At 41.5% G+C, this 19,736-nt stretch overlaps 1 protein-coding gene across 5 annotated transcripts in view; it reads left to right on the top strand.

Moving 5' to 3' along the window:
• The first annotated feature begins 3,953 nt into the window (after nt 1-3,953).
• Rhogap19d (Rho GTPase activating protein at 19D) overlaps nt 3,954-19,736 on the top strand; it is a 28,434-nt gene continuing 12,651 nt past the window's right edge. For all 5 annotated transcript variants that reach the window (XM_076777698.1, XM_076777699.1, XM_076777701.1 and 2 more), the window contains exons 1-7: nt 3,954-4,954; nt 13,066-13,127; nt 14,052-14,282; nt 16,022-16,933; nt 17,209-17,949; nt 18,024-18,477; nt 19,500-19,586. In XM_076777698.1, the coding sequence (XP_076633813.1) occupies nt 13,077-13,127; nt 14,052-14,282; nt 16,022-16,933; nt 17,209-17,949; nt 18,024-18,477; nt 19,500-19,586 (2,476 nt within the window). In that variant the 5' untranslated portion in view covers nt 3,954-4,954; nt 13,066-13,076. The remainder of the gene's footprint in view (nt 4,955-13,065; nt 13,128-14,051; nt 14,283-16,021; nt 16,934-17,208; nt 17,950-18,023; nt 18,478-19,499; nt 19,587-19,736) is intronic.

Below are 19,736 nucleotides of genomic sequence, written 5' to 3'. Positions count from 1 at the left end.
ATTCGCAGCCAATTCGCTAATATTATTTAGTTTTTAATTAATAATTGCATTACCCAGCTAAGAGTGATACGATTATTAATTAAACGCTAAATAATATTACCCAGGTCTCACCACGAGGAGGTTGCTGCGAGTGGAGACCCGAAGGGAGATAGATGGAATCCAAGTTCCATCGATCTCCCTTTCACATCCTTAGAAACTAGATTAGTCATGCCAAGTAATTATTTTGTTTAAAAGAGGGAAGAAGCTAAATCGTAGGTGACACGACGCGATACGACGCGATGCACCATGCAATAGTGCAAGGAACGAGAGACGCGAACCGAATAGCGAGGTCAAAAGGGCCAGCTCGTTGCCTCTTGGCAAGTCCGATCGAAGGGGAAGGGAATCGACGCACTCGACACAGGTTCCCCATTTCCCCCAAGCAGCCTGTTGGGAGCCAAATGGACCCAACTCGGGATGTCTGACAGAGAGAGGGATCTTGAGTCGGGGCTACCGCAGACAGGAACAGTCCCTGATCCCCTCTGCGGCCGAAATACCCTTTCCCTTGGATCGTCTCGCTAGAGGACGGCAACTGACCCTTCGGACCAGCTAATCGGCCGATCACTTGCTTTCTACATGGAAGCAGTGGTGATCGGAGGGGACGGGAGACGAGTGAAAGAGAAGCTACTTGTTACATAATTACTTGGCAGGACACGCGGCTACACTAAAGACTTAAGTCTAAATACCAAGTAATTATTTTGTTTAAAAAGGGATGAAGCTAAATTGTTGGAGACGCGACGCGACGCGATGCTGAACCGTGCAGCAGATCTTCGGATCGAATCAACACTACCCTTGGTAGATTGATTTCTATTTCTAGAAATCGATCTATCATTGGCAGGCGACTAGATCTTTCGGACAAACTGGACGGCCGATCACATGTTTCGTTCAACGGAACAGTGGTGACCGAAGCAAGAAACGGGAGAACGAGTCGAGAGAAGCTACTTGTTAAATAATTACTTGGTAACATTGGGAGACGCATACATTAGGGACTTAAAATTAACGTCGAAGCTCAAGTCTAGTCAAGTTGACGCTAAAATTCGGACGATAGAAGGAAACAAAGTTCCTTGTACCAAGCAATTATGTGGTTAAAAAGAGGGATGAAGCTAAATCGTGGGATACGCGACGCGACGCGACGCGACACGATGCTGTACCGTGCAGCGGATCCGAGGATCGAACCTACTGCCCTTGCTAACTCGATCTCAACAAGAAAACAGAGAACTGCAACCCCGAATCGAGGTCTCCATTTCTCCAACGCAACCCGCCGGGAGCCCGAAGGACCCGACTTAGGCTGTCTGACAAAGAGAGAGTACCTGAGACAGGGTCGACTTCCGCTGGAAGGTATGCGTTTCCGCAGAATACGGAAACTCCACACCTTCCAGCGAAGTGCCGTTTTCCCTCAATCAAGCTTACCAAGGGAAGGCGATTAGATCTTTCGGACCAGATACACGGCCGATCACATGTTTCAATCGATGAAACAGCGGTGACCGAAGCTAAGAACGAGGGAACGAGAGAACGAGAAGCTACTTGTTTAATAATTGCTTGGTACAGACGCGGAGATACATATAATAAAGAAATCTTCGACGTTAATTTTAAGATTCGCGACGAAGCTTAAATCTAACCGACTTAGAATTAAATGTCCCTCGGCGGATGTGGCGTACTCCCTCGATGTCCCTGCGAATAATCTGAAACTAAAATTGATACCCATATTAGTGACATACGAAAGGAAATTTAATAAACACCATGCAAACTAGACGAAGCGATGGAATAATTAGTCGTGCTGATGTACCTAAAAGTGAGAATCTATAAGATTCTCGATGCTAGACCTACCTAAGGAAAGGTACAAAATTTACACATGTTAGGAACAAAGTATTCTACCTATACTTGGGTAACGAGAGTATAAAGTCAAAGTAAAATAGCGAATGATTACAAAAATTGTCCGAAGAACCATAGAAACTTCAAAGGCGAACAGAAATAAAGATTGAAAATCCAACGCAGAATTGAAAATCCCACGATGAAATCAAAGAATAAAAATACCCAAGAATGAAACAAAATATCTTAGCGAAATAGAATAAGAATAAAAATCTTATTCTAATTAGTGACATCGAAATTCATGAAATAATATACAAACAAAATACATAAAATAATATGGAAACAAAAATGGTACATGATCCAACACAATTATGTCAATTGAAAAAATAAGTCAGAAGTAGAAATAGAAGAGGAAAACATAATAACGAGATAAAACCGGACAGTAAAACAACACCGAATTATGACCAAACAAATAAAATAAACCGGTCAATTTTGTGATAATAATATAAACAAGTAAAGTGAACTTACTACTTGTTGAACATTAGTTACCATTACCAAGGAAGCAGCACCAGAGGTCCAGCTGTAACATAAGAAACGATTCGTAATTTAGCAAAAGCGTTGAATTGGTATCAAACGACAAAATAGAAGTGGGGAGAGCAATTTTAAATAGTTCTTACCAGTGGTCATCACGGTCCGGCACTGGTCAGTAGTGGTCAGTAGTGGTCAGTTGACGGATCTGCACTGGTCAGCACTGGTCAGTAGTGGTCAGTTCTGGTCAGTCCTGGTCAGTCCTGGTCAGTCCTGGTCAGTCCTGGTCAGTCCTGGTCACTCCTGGTCCCCCCAGTGGTCAGCGCTCCACGAATGGCCTGGCGTAGGCCCGCGAGACCCGTTCCCCCTGGATGCTCCAGGGGTACTGAAGAATTTGTCCAGCGGTAGTCTTCGTGTGGGGAAGTCGAAGAGTGGGGAGACAGTGTCAACGTGAAGAGTTAAGAACCGCTTGGTCTAGAGAACAATCCTATTTCGATTGGTCCCACCTCTTGACCATTTCTGGATCTTCACTGGACTGCTGACCTTGATGATGGTCAACCTCACTGTTGACCACCAGTGACCATAAGCTAGTCATTGTTGATCATCGACCCATTAAAACCATTACGAAGATTAAAGCTTTCTTACGAGGATCCCCTTACAATTTGATGTAAATGTTACATGATCTTTTTAACATTTTGTTCCACTTTGGAAGAGTGTATCTCATGTTATAAAGCACTCATGATACAACGATAGGTCAATTCTTTACCTCGTTTATGTGTAATAGATATACATGGATTGGGAAATAAAAATGCCTGGGCAGCTTAGACTCAAAATCGTACGCAGGTTGACACAAATCGGATTTTAGCTGTTTCGAAAGCAAGAAAGAAAGACTCATATTCGCTTTCTTTCTTGAATTCCCGAAGCTGTCCAAAGCACCTAAGCTCACCTACACATGGCTGTGGATTGGTGTGCGTAAATGGAGGAGTAAGCTTACTCTGGGCACCGGTCTGCCGTCTGATAACACTGTTATAAATCAATTTTTAGATTTATCAAGACACATATTTATAACCTCCGTATCTGTAGTATTACTCATTTTCTATTCGTTAATTTTTGTTAATACGTGTCTTTTCGTACATCAGTTCGAACAATTGCCATACCGAGTGAAAAATTCGGAAGTGATTTTAGTGTCCTCGTCAGTTGAGAAACTATTCACTGAATTAGTATTGATGATCAGACAGTTGTAACGTGTGCATAAATACATGTGAGTTGACTATGCAGAGATTGAAATTCATTTCTAAATCTGTTGGTAATGTTGCGAGTGACACGAAAATGGTAATGGGGCTCTAGAGCCCCAGAAAAATGGGACGAAAAAATACATCGGGTGAAAGGTCTACTCGAATACTTCGTCTGTGATTTCGTTGAGCGTGCATAGTTATCGACGACCGATGCAATATTCTGTCGACTATCGGTACGGCAGACGTAGATGTCGCGCGTGCATAGTTTGATAGAGGTGTGGAGGGGATGGCCAGAGGAAGGAAAGAGAGGAACCGAGAATCGGTGGATAAAGAGAAACGAAACGATTGGTGGGGCGGAAACGGTGGTCTGGAGAGGTTTGAAGTATAGGGAAGAAGAGGTGGTTTCGCGAGGGAAGGAGAGGCGAAAAGAAAAGGAAGACGGTCTGGAATAATGGCGGGCGCGAAAGTAGCATTTCTTGACATTTCTTTCCCGACGGTTCGGATCTGAAATATTAAAAACCGTGCAAGCGTGTCGTTACGGGCATCGAAAGTTACTGTTCGTCGACGTCCGCTGGCTTTCCCCGCGGAGTCGGTTGTCGTCGGTATGCTCGACTCCGTTGAGCCGCCATGTTACTGTGCCGTACCGTGTCGTATCGTATTGTATCGTGAACGTTAAGTGCCACTCACGTAGCGTATCGCGTCGATGTCGTGGAAAATGTTCGAGACGTTCGATCGCGCGTTTCTGATTTCGCGTGGCTAGCGGTTCGGAGCGACGAGAAATGGTCGGTGCGAGTTTCGCAAGTTAACCTTATCGTGCAGGTGAATCGAAGCGTCGATCGAATTGACGTGTGTGTCGCGCTTGCGGTGGACGGGGTCGGCTGCTGTTTCGTCTCGTGCGTGAGTCGGGAGGAAAACGATGCTCGAGAGCGGTGTGTCAAAGTGAAACGAAATACGTGTGTTCAGTTTACGAATCGTGTCTGTGTCTCGACGGTGGACGGCCCGTTTGCGAGTCATGTGCCCGTGAAGAGAAGTATTGGGATATACGGCGGTGGCTTCGATAATCGGTCGTCGAAGGGGACTATGCCATCGAAAAGGAGGCTCGTCGGCCGCCGAAAGACCGTCGTTCACGGCGAGCGCCGTACCAGGAACGCGTCGAGGAACGCCTCTGTCCCCGGTTGTTCATCCGCGTGCAGCTGGCGCGGATGAACTTTCTAGCCAGGCGAAGGAAACACAAAGAAACGAGTGCAATTCCATAGGACAAGTCAATTTATCGCTGTATCACGGAAAACGAGGGAGTAATTACGGAGGCGCTGCGAGCACTCGATGCGCGACACTTCCTACTAGAGGTGTGTATATTGTACCTGATCTAGGTGCAGTCCTGTTTTTATACGCGCACGCACACGCACACGCTCGTTCCTCCGCCATGCACACACGCACGTTTGCTTCAGAGACGGGGCAAAATTCTAATCCAGATAGAAATTCTCCAACGATGAATAAAAGATGAACGACCGTTTGTCCGTTACTTATTGAAACAAAAGTTTTACCGTTCGGTCGAATATACATTTTGATTATCCGTCGTTCGAATCGAACGTACATTTTTGCTCGTTCGCAATTATACGTTATCACGTAATTCGAAGTGTCGAAAATTGCCGGATGCCGATAAAACGCACGCTACGGTAGAGTCCGGGCGAAAATATAGCGAGGTCGTAAACTAAACTCTTGAGGGTTGGGACCGACTACTGCTACGGCACTTAGGGCCGTACATGACATCTTGCTCGAGGGTGCCTTTCCGAATGTTTTTCTGTGTCCGTAACTGCACTATCTTTTTTCATTTTCTACATGCACATACAGAATGTTTACCCACACCTGGCAAAAATTTTAATGGGAGATTCTAGAGGCCAAAATAAGACGAAAATCAGGAATACCAATTTGTTCATGGTGGATTCGTTATGAAGTTATTAACGTATAAAGTTCCGCTCGTACTGAATTTTTTTCTAGAAAGTGGGTAGGATTTCGGGGGTATGTGTATTCACCAAAAATGGTTGTATTTGACCCCAGAACCCAGTAATAATTTTTTTAGAACGATTCGAATTTTTTTTTTTCGCCGAGAAAAATTCGTTTCTGATTTTTAGTAATTTTATTTGACGCCCTACAGAAAAGTTGTGTAATACTTTTGAGTGCCATGAGCTCTACTTCAGAAAAAAGTTTCATTGAAATATATATTCACAATTGTAGGAGTTATGGTTGTTTGAATATTGGACCATTTTTATGGGGTTTTTCTCATTTTGCGAGGTCAAGGGCCAACTTTTCGAATATTTTTGCAATTTGTACATATTCTCCACCAAAATACGCGTAGTTTGCTTTTTTAAACATTAAAATCGTTCGATCCGTTCAGAAGTTATGACGTTTTAAAGATTCGCATGAAAATTCGGGCAGACATTTCTGGCCAGAAATTAGATTTTCGGTAAGGAATTTTTTTCTCGAAAATGGTTAGGATTTCGAGGGTATGTCTATTGACCAAAAATGCTTGCAATTGACCCCTGCAACTAAAAATAATTTTTTCAAGACTATTTGAAAGTTTTTTTTTCACCTAAAACTTTCAGCACTTACTCGAATTTTTTTCTCGAATGTGGGTAGGATTTCGGAGGTATGTATAATGACCAAAAATGATTGTAATTGACCCCCGCAACTAAAAATAATTTTTTTAGAACGATTTGAAAAATTTTTTTTTCGCCGAAAAATTTCAGCACTTACTCGAATTTTTTTCTCGAATGTGGGTAGGATTTCGGAGGTATGTATAATGACCAAAAATGATTGTAATTGACCCCCGCAACTGAAAATAATTTTTCCAGAACGATTAGAAATTTTTTAATTTAATTGTTAATAACCTTTTAACGAAACCTCTATCAACAAATTGGTATTCTTGATTTTCGTCTTATTTTGGCCTCTAAAATTTCCCATTAAAATTTTTCTCACGGGTGGCCGAACACCCTGTGTTATAAGCAGGTAAATTAAGATATTAAAGACTCGAGTAAGACCTTTACCTGTTACGATATTTCTAAAAATGGCAACACTAGATAAAATATTTCTTTGAACGGCCCTGACTATGGTCTAAGGCCCTTAGCTGCTCGTATTTCTGTCAATTCATTTGTTTCGGGAGCTGAAACGTATAAACTTTGACACCCACTCGAGTTTACGAGCTCGCTATATTGTGGCCCTATACTATACACTACGATTTCAATGTTCATGTTCGTCTCGCTAAGAGAGCATCGAGGACGAGAAAGATTCTATTTGTTAAACAAAACTATGCTAGAAACGAGTTTCTAGATTCGAAGATTTCCAAGTTTTCAAGTTTCGAATATTCGAGACTCCTAGAGAGATGCCGTGAAAACAAGGCGGTACATTCAACGGTGTCTTATCGTAGATTATGGCAAAAAATCGCAGACGCCGATGTCGGGCGATATGACTCCTTACCGTCGATAACGCGAATCAGTCGAGGCGTTACTTTTTTAGAACGGGTAAATCGATCCGATCGGGATCGATTCCGTTCGCGAATAGAAGAAAAGTGACGTAGACAGCGAAATCGAGACGAGAATGAGCGCGGCCGTGTCGAGATTAGTCTGATCCCGTGTCGGTGAACACAACGGAGAAAACGGAAACGGGCAGAGTCCAGGTATTTCGGTAGCCCCGATACGAATAGTCGACCGACGCTTATATTTAGAAATTCGAGTCTCTATTGCGCGCGGAACGCGATCTCTCTCTCTCGATAAATCGTGGTAACCGTGAAACGAACGCGTTCCGAGTTTTCAAGCGCGTCGTAGCAGGTGAGGCGAGGCGAAGCGAAAGATAAAAGGAGGGGAACGAAGACGAGCAGAGCCGTACGATACATCGATATAGCCGGCGTGTTCGATTATCGTGTAACTGGAGTATTCGCGGAACGATTCACGTCGACGCGGATCTTCGTATTCTATTTGCATACGAGTCGGGAAAATCTATTTAAGATGTCAGACGTTCGAGGGCGGACGTGAACGCGGACGAGGAACACTCGTAATTTTCCACGTTCGACGCGTTATACGTACGGCTTGTCAGGGTTATCGTATCTCCTGTCGATCGTTACGAATGTAACTGAAATGTTCCTAATGGGCTTCGTAACGGGAGGCGATCCGCCGACTGAAACAGCCCCGGAAAAATAAGGAAACCGGTTAGAGAATGCCAAGTCGATGTAACGTTTAACCCTTTTAACCGCGACGAGAAATTGCGCAATTCCGTCCGAAAATCCACGGTTATCTCGTCGAAAACTCAAGCTATTATTGCTATTTTTTAAACGATAATTTGACAAATTGGTACGTGAAAATAATAATAGCGATTTGCCCGATAGAATAGATACGTAGGAGATCGCTTATCGAGCAAATTTCACATAGAATAATTACCTTTTACAGTGTACATACGCATGTCAAATATTTTGTTCAACTCGTAGAGTCTAAGTAACGCTTTATCTTTGGAGAGATTATTTTTTAATTTTCATGTGGATTTAACTTCTCGGGGACGTTATCAAAGTACGATTACGAAATTTTTCGGGGAAATGAGAAATTATGAATATGTATAAACAAGTATCTTATATTTTACTCTTGCATTCAACAGGAAATGATTATAAAAAGTAATAGTTTGGTTTACGTGAGAAAAATAACAAATTTATGAGATTAGAGGTGTTTATTGGATTTTTTAAAAATGACGATTGCCCATTTTGCTTTATGTAACAAGCTATTTTATTTCAAGCATAATTGATTTCTCGGGATTATTAAAAAGAAAAGAAGACAGATTTCAAGGTCATCAATATCTTTTTAAATATGCATTTTTTTTATTTATCAGTTTTGAACTACATATAGTGTTCGGCCAATCCTGGGAAAAATTTTAATAGGAGATTCTAGAGACCAAAATAAGACGAAAATCAAGAATACCAATTTGTTAATGGAAGCTTCGTTAAAAAGTTATTAACGTTTAAAGTTCCGCTCGTTCTGAATTTTTTTCTCGAAAGTGGATAGGATGTCGGAGGTATGTGTATTCACCAAAAATGTTTATAATTGACCACTGCAACCGAAAATAATTTTTCCAGAATGATTTGAAATATTTGAATTTAATTTTTTAATAACTTTAACGAAGCGCCAATCAAGAAATTGATATTCTTGATTGTCGTCTTATTTTGGCGTCCGCAATATAAATTTCTATATTTTTCGACTCAAATGGTGATTCTTTTCTAATTTTACACTTTTTTTAGGATTGTTGAAAAAAAGAAAATTTATATACGCCGTTCACGCATGTTAATGGACACGCGAGAGCCTGTGTATACGCCTTTCGCAGTCAAAGGGTTAATTACACAGCTGCCAGGGCCACTTGAGTCGACGGTTGCCCGAGCTGAAGAAACATAAACAGTGATTGGCGTGATTTTGTTGCATGAATCACTAACGCGCATTGATGCAAAAAGCGAAGCAGTACTGTATCCGTTTTCGTACCACATATACATAGAGTGGAATTATTGGACACTTTCTTATTGGACCAGTCATTCCTCTATCTGCATTCGGTAATAGAAATTGTAATATTAGTAATTAGTTTTGAAATTACGTCAGGTGCGATACTGTACAACTCTAGTATCGTAGCTTGTTTTAATATTTTTTTTTTTATTGTTTATGCTTTCGTAACCGTCTGTTTATTTTGCCCTCTAGGTGTTCATTGAGAATCACATCCGGTGATTGTTGCGGTGTTTGAAGCTCTTTTGGCATGTTGTGTAGCCACCATTCCTTAAGCTTTCGCGCAGCATGCTTTGAATCATTATTTTCCTGCAAGGTAGACACCTCTCCAAGATCCAATTTTATTACACTGCTGTGCACATTATCTTTTAATACGTTGCTTACACCTAGCAGCAATCGTGCTACTCCATACTACAGTTGGGCATAAACCATTTACAATTGTAATCAATTACGATTCAAATTTGTAACAAACGTAGAATAAAATTACATAATTATTAGGTTGTAAAGTAAAGACGGTCAATTAAGAGGGTCCAAAGTGCTTTTAGACGAAATTCAGTTTGCAATGAGCAGCTGGATAGGTCAGAAAATGGAACTATTCAGTTCCAAAACTTTTACATTTGTGTATATATTTGGTTGTGGACGCACTTCAGAAAATAAATATTATTCGTCGTCGCTTTTCCTTTTTAAGAGTGCCATAAATTAGAGGCACCCTAAGATCCGGCTAAACTCAAGGCCATGGGAAATTCTGTGATGCCCATCCGGCCCACTAAAATCGGAAAACCTTGAGCATATGATATACAGGGTGCTCGACACCCATGGGAAAAATTTTAATGGGAGATTCTAGAGGCCAAAATAAGACGAAAATCAAGAATACCAATTTGTTGGCGGAGCCTTCGTTAAAAAGTTATTGACGTTTAAAGTTCCACCCGTTCTGAATTTTTTTCTCGAAAATGTGCAGGATTTCGGGGGTATGTCTATTCACCAAAAATGATTGTAATTGACCCCTTCAACTAAAAATAATTTTTTTAGGACGATTTGAAACTTTCCAATTTTGTTGAAATATTTGTCTACCTACTCGAATTTTTTTCTCGAAAATGCGTAGGATTTCGGGGGTATGTGTAATGACCAAAAATGATTGTAATTGACCCCCGCATCCAAATATAATTTTTCCAGAACGATTTGAAATTTTTTAATTTTATCGAGAAATATGTCCACCTACTAGAATTTTTTTCTCGAAAATGCGTAGGATTTCAGGGGTATGTCTATTCACCAAAAATGATTGTAATTGACCCCTTCAATTAAAAATAATTTTTTTAGGACGATTTGAAACTTTCCAATTTTGTTGAAAAATTTGTCTACCTACTCGAATTTTTTTCTCGAAAGTGCGTAGGATTTCGAGGGTATGTCTATTCACCAAAAATGATTGTAATTGACCCCTTCAACTGAAAATAATTTTTTTAGGACGATTTGATACTTTTCAATTTTGTTGAAAAATTTGTCTACCTACTCGAATTTTTTTCTCGAAAATGCGTAGGATTTCGGGGGTATGTGTAATGACCAAAAATTATTGTAATTGACCCCCGCATCCAAATATAATTTTTCCAGAACGATTTGAAATTTTTTAATTTTATCGCGAAATTTGTCCTCCTACTAGAATTTTTTTCTCGAAAATGCGTAGGATTTCGAGGGTATGTGTAATGACCAAAAATGATTGTAATTGACCCCTTCAACTAAAAATAATTTTTTTAGGACGATTTGATACTTTTCAATTTTGTTGAAAAATTTGTCTACCTACTCGAATTTTTTTCTCGAAATTGCGTAGGATTTCGGGGGTATGTGTAATGACCAAAAATTATTGTAATTGACCCCCGCATCCAAATATAATTTTTCCAGAACGATTTGAAATTTTTTAATTTTATCGAGAAATTTGTCCACCTACTAGAATTTTTTTCTCGAAAATGCGTAGGATTTCGGGGGTATGTCTATTCACCAAAAATGATTGTAATTGACCCCCGCATCCAAATATAATTTTTCCAGAACGATTTGAAATTTTTTAATTTTATCGAGAAATTTGTCCACCTACTAGAATTTTTTTCTCAAAAATGCGTAGGATTTCAGGGGTATGTCTATTCACCAAAAATGATTGTAATTGACCCCTTCAACTAAAAATAATTTTTTTAGGACGATTTGAAACTTTTCAATTTTGTTGAAAAATTTGTCTACCTACTCGAATTTTTTTCTCGAAAATGCGTAGGATTTCAGGGGTATGTCTATTCACCAAAACTGATTGTAATTGACCCCCGCATCCAAATATAATTTTTCCAGAACGATTTGAAATTTTTTAATTTTATCGAGAAATTTGTCCACCTACTAGAATTTTTTTCTCAAAAATGCCTAGGATTTCAGGGGTATGTCTATTCACCAAAAATGATTGTAATTGACCCCTTCAACTAAAAATAATTTTTTTAGGACGATTTGATACTTTTCAATTTTGTTGAAAAATTTGTCTACCTACTCGAATTTTTTCCTCGAAAATGCGTAGGATTTCGGGAGTATGTGTATTCACCAAAAATGATTGTAATTGACCCCCGCATCCAAATATAATTTTTCCAGAACGATTTGAAATTTTTTATTTTATCAAGAAATTTGTCCACCTACTAGAATTTTTTTCTCGAAAATGCGTAGGATTTCAGGGGTATGTCTATTCACCAAAAGTGATTGTAATTGACCCCTTCAACTAAAAATAATTTTTTTATGACGATTTGAAACTTTCCAATTTTGTTGAAAAATTTGTCTACCTACTCGAATTTTTTTCTCGAAAATGCGTAGGATTTCGAGGGTATGTCTATTCACCAAAAATGCTTGTAGTTGACCCCTCTAACTAAAAATAATTTTTTCAGAACGATTTGAAATTTTTGAATTTAATTGTTAATAACTTTTTAACAAAGCCTTAGTCAAGAAATTTATATTCTTGATTTTTGTCTTATTTTGGCCTCTAGAATCCCCCATTAAAATTTTTCCCAGGGTTGACGGTACACCCTGTATATGATATAATTTCCTCCATATTTTTTAATAGATGACAAATTAAATGAAATCACATATTCGTTGCATGCTTTTGTTTTTCTGCCCCAGTGGTGATATTTCATAAACTTTATTTGGACATTTTTAGTTGGTTTACCGAGCGGTTTGCGTCGGATTCGAGAAGACAGTAGCTACCGAGTGTGAGAAAAAAATTAGTTCACGCTACCGCAAACGCGTCGGCGTGCTTCGACTTTCGATTGGTAGAACACGGTTGACCGCGCTAGCTGATTGGCGGCGATTCCAGTGCATTTGCCGTGGAACGGGCAAGCTTTTTCTTGCGCCGTTCGTACGAAAGAAATAGCAGGAGAAGAAGAAAATTGCTGCAAAGAAAGAAAAAAAAAAACACGGTCCCTTTCTTTTCGCGGGTCGATATAAATGGCTGCCGTTGGTGCATAAAAAGAAATTTGAAAAATATGATCTTGTACCATGAATAATATCAAGAAAGTGTGTCGACTCGCAGAGAAAGTAGAATGGTTCGCTCAACCATCCGACGTATGTTCGTACATACGCGTGTTAACACTTTGATGGCCGCAAATTTCACGCGAAGACCGTGATTTTCCTTTTTTAATACAGAATGGATATGTTCTTTACATCTTCATTTTGATTACCTACTATTTCTTTTCAGCAACGATTCTGACCTACAAAATTTAGAATTTATCAATTACTGCAATCCTGCTGTATTATGCGAAACATGGATTTAATGCCAGAAACGTAAATCGGGGTGCGAGTGTGTTGTAAAACGATAGGCGGCCACGGATGGCCAGGCAAATCCGCGTCTCTGGTTTCACCGATTGTGAGACACTTTAATAATATAATTTTACAATTACGCTAAATTATTTGTCGGTTTTCAGGGGACGGCACGATGGCTGAGGACCGAAATAATTCCCAAGGGTTCGTTGGGCAGGCGCACACGGTACGTAAAACCAAACGATCGTGCCAAACTTTGATTCGGTTTATTTTGGTGAGCAAAACTGAGAAACTTGCTTCCGAGACGGAACGCGACGGGACGGGACGAAGGAAACCGAAACGGATCGACGAAACCTTTGCATCTCCCATCGTTCTTCTTTCCCAGACATTGAAATTTCCGTGTTTCAAACTTAACACTTTAATGGCCGTACATTTCCAAACCCTTTTTTAGTTACGTAGTTTTATCATTAACTAAACATACAAATGTTAATTTCATTGATTCACATAACTTGTCTGTATCGCTGTATCTGTCTGTACTTCTTTGTTATCCTCAAAAATGTTCATTATAAACCACATCCCATTTATGACTTCATGCGAATTGAAAATTGCGATTAAATTACTTGAATATTATAATACCATAAGGAACATATGATACGTATTTATTATTTGAAGTTATTAAAAAATTTACAAGAACTAATTTACTTTATTGTAAGCGTCGGTCACCAGTGACCACCATGACAGAGACACCGTCGTAATCATCGTAAGCGACTATAATTCAGCCTATTAAATATTTTCGCGTCGCACGATCGATTTTTGGGACTGAACTAGTCGAGGGGAATTTAATCGATCAGTGACCAACTCTGGTCCCTGGTGACAGGTTGGTATTTATTGTGAAGTCAAGCGGCGACGAGAGCCTCGTGTCGTGCATTGTATTCTTTATCGCCGGAACTGTCATTGTTGTCACTGTTAAATTAACTGTGTTTTGTTACGGGCTCGACTATACAAGGTTTGCCTTTACAACAGCTCTGTTACCTTTAACATATCATCTGTTTTCTATGTTTAGGGATTCCTCGACATTTACTTGCTTTCCCCCACTTCTAAAAATGAGAGTCTCGTTCGATTCAGCGTTGGTAATTAGAATTTCTTTCAGGTAGAACACGGTGGTTCGGCTTCAGTCCTGGCACCGTCAGTATCAGCAACAGCGACCGGGACTGGAGCGGGGGCGAGAACGGTCGGTGGAGGAATAGTGGCGAGAGTCGGAGGTGGACAACGCGACGATTCCCCGCCACGTGGTCCTCGAACTTTGCTCTTACGCCGCAACGAGAATGGTTTCGGTTTCACCCTTCGTCATTTCATCGTTTATCCTCCCGAGTCCTGTTGCGTAAGTATTCTCCGTTCTTTTCTTAAAATCTGCCACGGTTAAAACTTTCAAACGACTCATCCCCTTCGATCCGTTTTCCCACTCAGCGTTTCGAGAACTCGACGAAACAATGTTACACCGGAAGTCTACTCTGCAATATTAATACACAGTTTTTGTAGAAAAGGAATCGGTAAGGCTTCCCAGCAGGTTCTGCTTTAGACGAGATATTAGATACTCGGTTAAGGAGCGTATACAGGGTGTTCGGCCACCCCTGGGAAAAAATTTAATGGGGGATTCTAGAGGACAAAATAAAACGAAAATCAAGAATACCAATTTGTTGATGGAGGCTCTGTTAAAAAATTATTAACGTTTAAAGTTCCGCCAATACTGAATTTTTTTCTCGAAAGTGGGTAAGATTTCGAGGGTATGTCTAATGACCAAAAATGATTGTAATTGACCCCTGCAACCGAAAATAATTTTTTTAGAACGATTTGAAATTTTTTTTTTTTTTCGACGAAAAATTTAAGCACCCTATTGATTTTTCTTAAAAATTCGTTTTTGAGTTTTAGTAATTTTATTTGACGCCCTACAGAAAAGTTGTGTAATACTTTTTTGTAGGTACCTATGAGCTCTACTTCAGAAAAAAGTTTCATTGAAATATATTCACAATTGTAGGAGTTATGGCTGTTTGAAAATTGGACCATTTTTATGGGGTTTTTCTCATTTTGCGGGGACAAGGACCAACTTTTTGAATATTTTTGCTATTTGTACATATTCTCCATCAAAATACGCGTAGTTTACTTTTTTAAACATTAAAATCGTCCAATCCGTTCAGAAGTTATGACCTTTTAAAGATTCGCATGAAAATTCGGGTAGTCATTTCTGGTCAGAAATTATATTTTCGGTAAGGAATTTTTTTCTCGAAACTGAGTAGGATTTCGAGGGTATGTCTGTTGACCAAAAATGCTTGCAATTGACCCCTGCAACTAAATATAATTTTTCCAAGACGATTCGAAAGTCTTTTTTTCCACCCAAAACTTTCAGCACTTACTCGAATTTTTTTCTAGAAAGTGGGTAAGATTTCGAGGGTATGTCTATTCACCAAAAATGATCGTAATTGAGCCCCGCAACCGAAAATAATTGTTCCAGAACGATTTGAAATTCTTGAATTTAATTGTTAACAACTTTTTAACGAAGCCTCCATCGACAAATTGGTATTCTTCATTTTCGTCTTATTTTGGCCTCTAGAATCCTCTATTAAAATTTTTCCCAAGGGTGGCCGAACACCCTGTATACAGAAACGGAAGGCGGCAGTCGAGCGCTTGCGAGAGAGACAAGAGCTCGTCTTGACTCGAGCTAGGATAATACAAAGCATAAAACATACAATGTTTAAAAAAACGAAGATGGTCTTTAATTTTTGTAATAAAAATTTCTTCAGAATTTTTTAGAATCGAATTAACCAGAAACTAACAATGTTCGTGGCGAGTGTAGCCTTTTTATTGTGAACCTCGATACGAAGAACTTACGACGAGTCAGACCAGGCCCATTTAGACAAATGCTTTTAAGGTTGTGCCTGGTTCCAAAAACAATCGCAACGTCCTTCTCCTTGCCAGACATCCATCCAGAAGCCACGAGTACCAACAGTAATTCCGGTCTCGAGCCAAAAATGAACCGAACCCATAATTTTTACCAGCAATGTATTCATCGAGTACGTCATCGATTTGCAATTCTGTTAATAATCGTATGAATTTTCTTGTCAGATGTTACCGGGTCACGAGCAGCCGATGGACACGATATTCGTGAAGCAAGTGCGGGGAAATTCGCCGGCAGCGAAAGCCGGACTGCGTACAGGCGATCGTGTCGTTTCTGTGGATAACAAGCTAACGCGGGGCGAACAGTACGCGAAGGTGGTACAACGTATCCAGCAGGCTGGACCCTGGCTACGGCTCCTCGTGGTCTCCAAAGAGGACGATATCCTGCAGAGATACTTCGGCGAGACGGCTCACAATCCCGAGACGAATCAACGACCGCGATTGCGTTCGCCGGAAAGGAGCAGTCAGAAGCAACGTAGATCCGCCAGCATGATCCCCGGTCTGTCGCCGAGGACGAGGCAGTCGTGGGTCTGCTCGGCGCCGAGTTCCATGCAGCAGCCCGAAACCGATCGCCCGATCGACGACGCGGTCTCCTATCGGGATCAAGACGTTCGATCCAACGAATTCGCTAATGAAAATCAGCAGTCGCGCTCGAACGGCAATAACACTCAGTCGCAATCGACGAGAGGCGCCACGTATCGGTGCAAACCGTTTCAAGAGACTGGTGGTCGTTACGAGTCGATAGACGAGAAAGTGAGATTGCGAAACCAACAGCAACCGGCCGAAGACGCCACGAACCTGACCAGCGAACGATCGATCCAGTCGGACGCCAGATACGACAAGTACGACCTTTACGATAGAACGCGACCGGAATCCATCTATTCCAGAACAAATAGCGAGCAGATTTACGACAGGATCAAGGATCCGATTTACGAGCGGGTTAGGCTCGGGGAATCGAACCGAGCGAACACGGAGGATCACCATCGTCACTACTATCAACAGCAACAGTATTATCAACCGCACCAACAGCAGCAGATCTCGAGCTTGACGCGATATCCTTTGTCTCGAGCTGAACCGCAGGTCAGAGTCGGACTAATCTTTATAGCAGCGTGTGTGGGAGTTCTAGCTCTATTTTGAATAGTTCTATAGCTCTAACTAGCTTCACACTGTGTCTGGGTTAGTTTTGCTCGAGTTGTCTTATCGTTTTGTGTCATAGCTTTTCTTTATTAGCTCTGTATCGTCAATTACTATCAAACGTATGGAATTCTTGAAATACTCTCCAAAGTCAAGCTACTTACGTTCCATTCAGTGTAGCTTCATCCGAGCCGTGTTAATAATGGCCGACCGTTTTACAGGTGCCTATCTACCGTCCTACAACAAGAAGAGTAACCTCTCGCCGGGCCAGCGAGGGCAGTACCGGAAGTTGGACGATCAACAATTTCGAGGCAGCGAGTTACGCGAGCACAGACGCGCTCAGATCCTGCGAATTCGGATCTAGGTTCAGTATCGACTCCAGGAGGGGTTCATCTCCGATACGCAACGACGGTTCGCTGTCTTACGACTCCGGCTCTGTCCACGTCGGGAATGGAACGAACGGGAACTCGAACGGCAACAGGAATGGTAACTCGGGCATCGACGATTCCGTAATCATGACGAGGTTGCGCAAAAGTTTCGAACAGAAGGAGGAATTCCTGCGAAGACCCAGCCATCCGATCGGCTGGTTTCTATCGGAAGAGAGGGCCGAGTCGCCGATTCGTGGCAACGACGCGGCGGTGATACCGCGTGAGTTCTATGCGAGGCCACAGAAGCTTCAAAAGCAAATCTGGCCTCCGAACGAAGCGAAGCAGGATCAACAGTGCCCGAGACAAATTCAAGATAGAAGCTTCTCCGGGAAGTTGGACAAGTTCCCGTCCAATCGAAGCGAGCAGAGGCTGAAGAACGACGCGGCCGACGAAACTGAAAACGAATATTCAAGTTCACGACACAACCTAACCGACGAAGCCTCCAACACCCATTCTCTGGACGACGCCCACTCGCAGACTGTGGCGGATCAACTCTGTTGTTCACCGTCTGCTTACGACGACCGGCGCGATAAGGTATCCCCGTATTTAAATAAAGACAAAACCGTACGCGTCGTACATACTTAATTGATACTGAATTTGATTCGTAGGAAACGGATAGACACCAGCAGCAGCCGCATCGAAGCGCGGGCGGGAAGTCGAGCTTCGTCGGCACTCTGTCCAGAATACACGAGAATATCACCAGCGCCGCGGCGCTGCTATCCAGCGAACGACAGTCCCAATACTCGAGAAACGGCGCTTCGTCTCTGCCCTCCTCTCCAGGACCCGACAAGAAAGCAAACGACAAGTTCCCGGCGCTACCGCAGGGTCTTCAGATCGTGTCCAAGCGCGCCAAACAGTTCGAATCGGGTCGTCTGCTCAGCGACGATGACGAACCTACCGGTGATCGGACCAGCTTGTACAAGAGCGAGCTTTCGAGATTGTCCAACAAACGCAGCGTGCCTAACGTCGCCGTGCGGAAGAGAGAATTCGAATCGAAGGCGGAAGCGCAAGAACCGAGAAGGGTACCGATACCTGCCAGGGAAACCAAGTCTCTGGATACTGGTGAGTTCCCGTATTTGCCGCGTTTTTTTAAAACAGGGGTTGTAACCATCGCCTGACCCGTTTGGGTTACTAGGTTGAGATTAACGTAACCGAGTGATCACCCAGTCCTTTTCTTACCGAAAACTCGTTTTAACGACACGTTCGCTATTGCTGTTTAATTTGGAAAACCGACTGTCACTACGTTTGTAATAATTTTATTTAACACGTTAGGTTACTTGACGCTATGGCGCCAAATATGACGACGCGTGGAGCAGCTGCTCATTCCTGCCGAGTTAGCTCGATTTTTTATTATATAGATTGAGTTATTCAACCCTAACGATTCTTGCTTTCCGTTAACCTCATAATGCGCATACTTTTTATTACATATTCTCGAAGCTAATATCGAGAAGCATTCAAACCCCTATCTACACGTGTATTTTGCATAAGGCGTAGCTGTGTGACGATTTGAATTGATTCTGGCCATAAATTTTTTCAACAGGCATTAAATATTGATTTATATGTTTGATAGACAGAAGATATGTACCGTGCTGCAGGAGTATCGCGTTGTAAGGGGGATATCTGTACACTATTTTGAAGCACACATGCAAGATCAGTTCTTTTTAGAGCCACTATGATGTACAAAGTCCGACCGAGCAACCTCCTCGCGGTGTACATTGGGTAACGCTAATGCCGGCGGCACCTAAACTTTCAAAGTTAACAACTCAGCTACAGCTTACGCAAGATGAATGTGTAGTGTTTCGATAGCATCTCGATAGTAGCTACAAGAATACTATAGGACGTCACTTGCAATTAGTAATGAAACCACAATTTAATTGTAGTGTTGCTATAAAAGCAACATCGCGTGATTTTATGAGTAATCAGGACCGTTAGGATACTGTACACTGTCATGAGCCAAGTATGGTGATGGTTACTATCCCTGTTTGGTATAACTTCACTAAGATCCTATTCAAGTATAATGGTAAAGCAGCACGAGTTTAGATGACTGTAAGCTTTATCCTTGATACGTTACTGTGAATATTTAGGTAATGGATTAAAAGGAAACAGGGTAATACCTGTAGGCAGCAGACGCATCCACTGTGAACCGCCGACCGACTGTAAACCGCTCGAAGGTAGAAAGAAAAGAAAGTCGAGTTAGTTAAATGTTGTGTTCGCCGATGCGTCCCCCCCACCCTTTCTGTGCCCTTCTAATCAGTTCACTGCACCCTTCGATGTTGCAGCTTTGCTCTGGCAAAGCACGTTATACTGTTTCGTAGACGTAT

The sequence above is a fragment of the Colletes latitarsis genome, chromosome 11 (genome assembly GCF_051014445.1).
Source record: "Colletes latitarsis isolate SP2378_abdomen chromosome 11, iyColLati1, whole genome shotgun sequence".
Taxonomy (NCBI): domain Eukaryota; kingdom Metazoa; phylum Arthropoda; class Insecta; order Hymenoptera; family Colletidae; genus Colletes; species Colletes latitarsis.
Note: the sequence above shows the minus strand (reverse complement) of the source record. Positions and strands in the feature narration are given on the sequence as shown.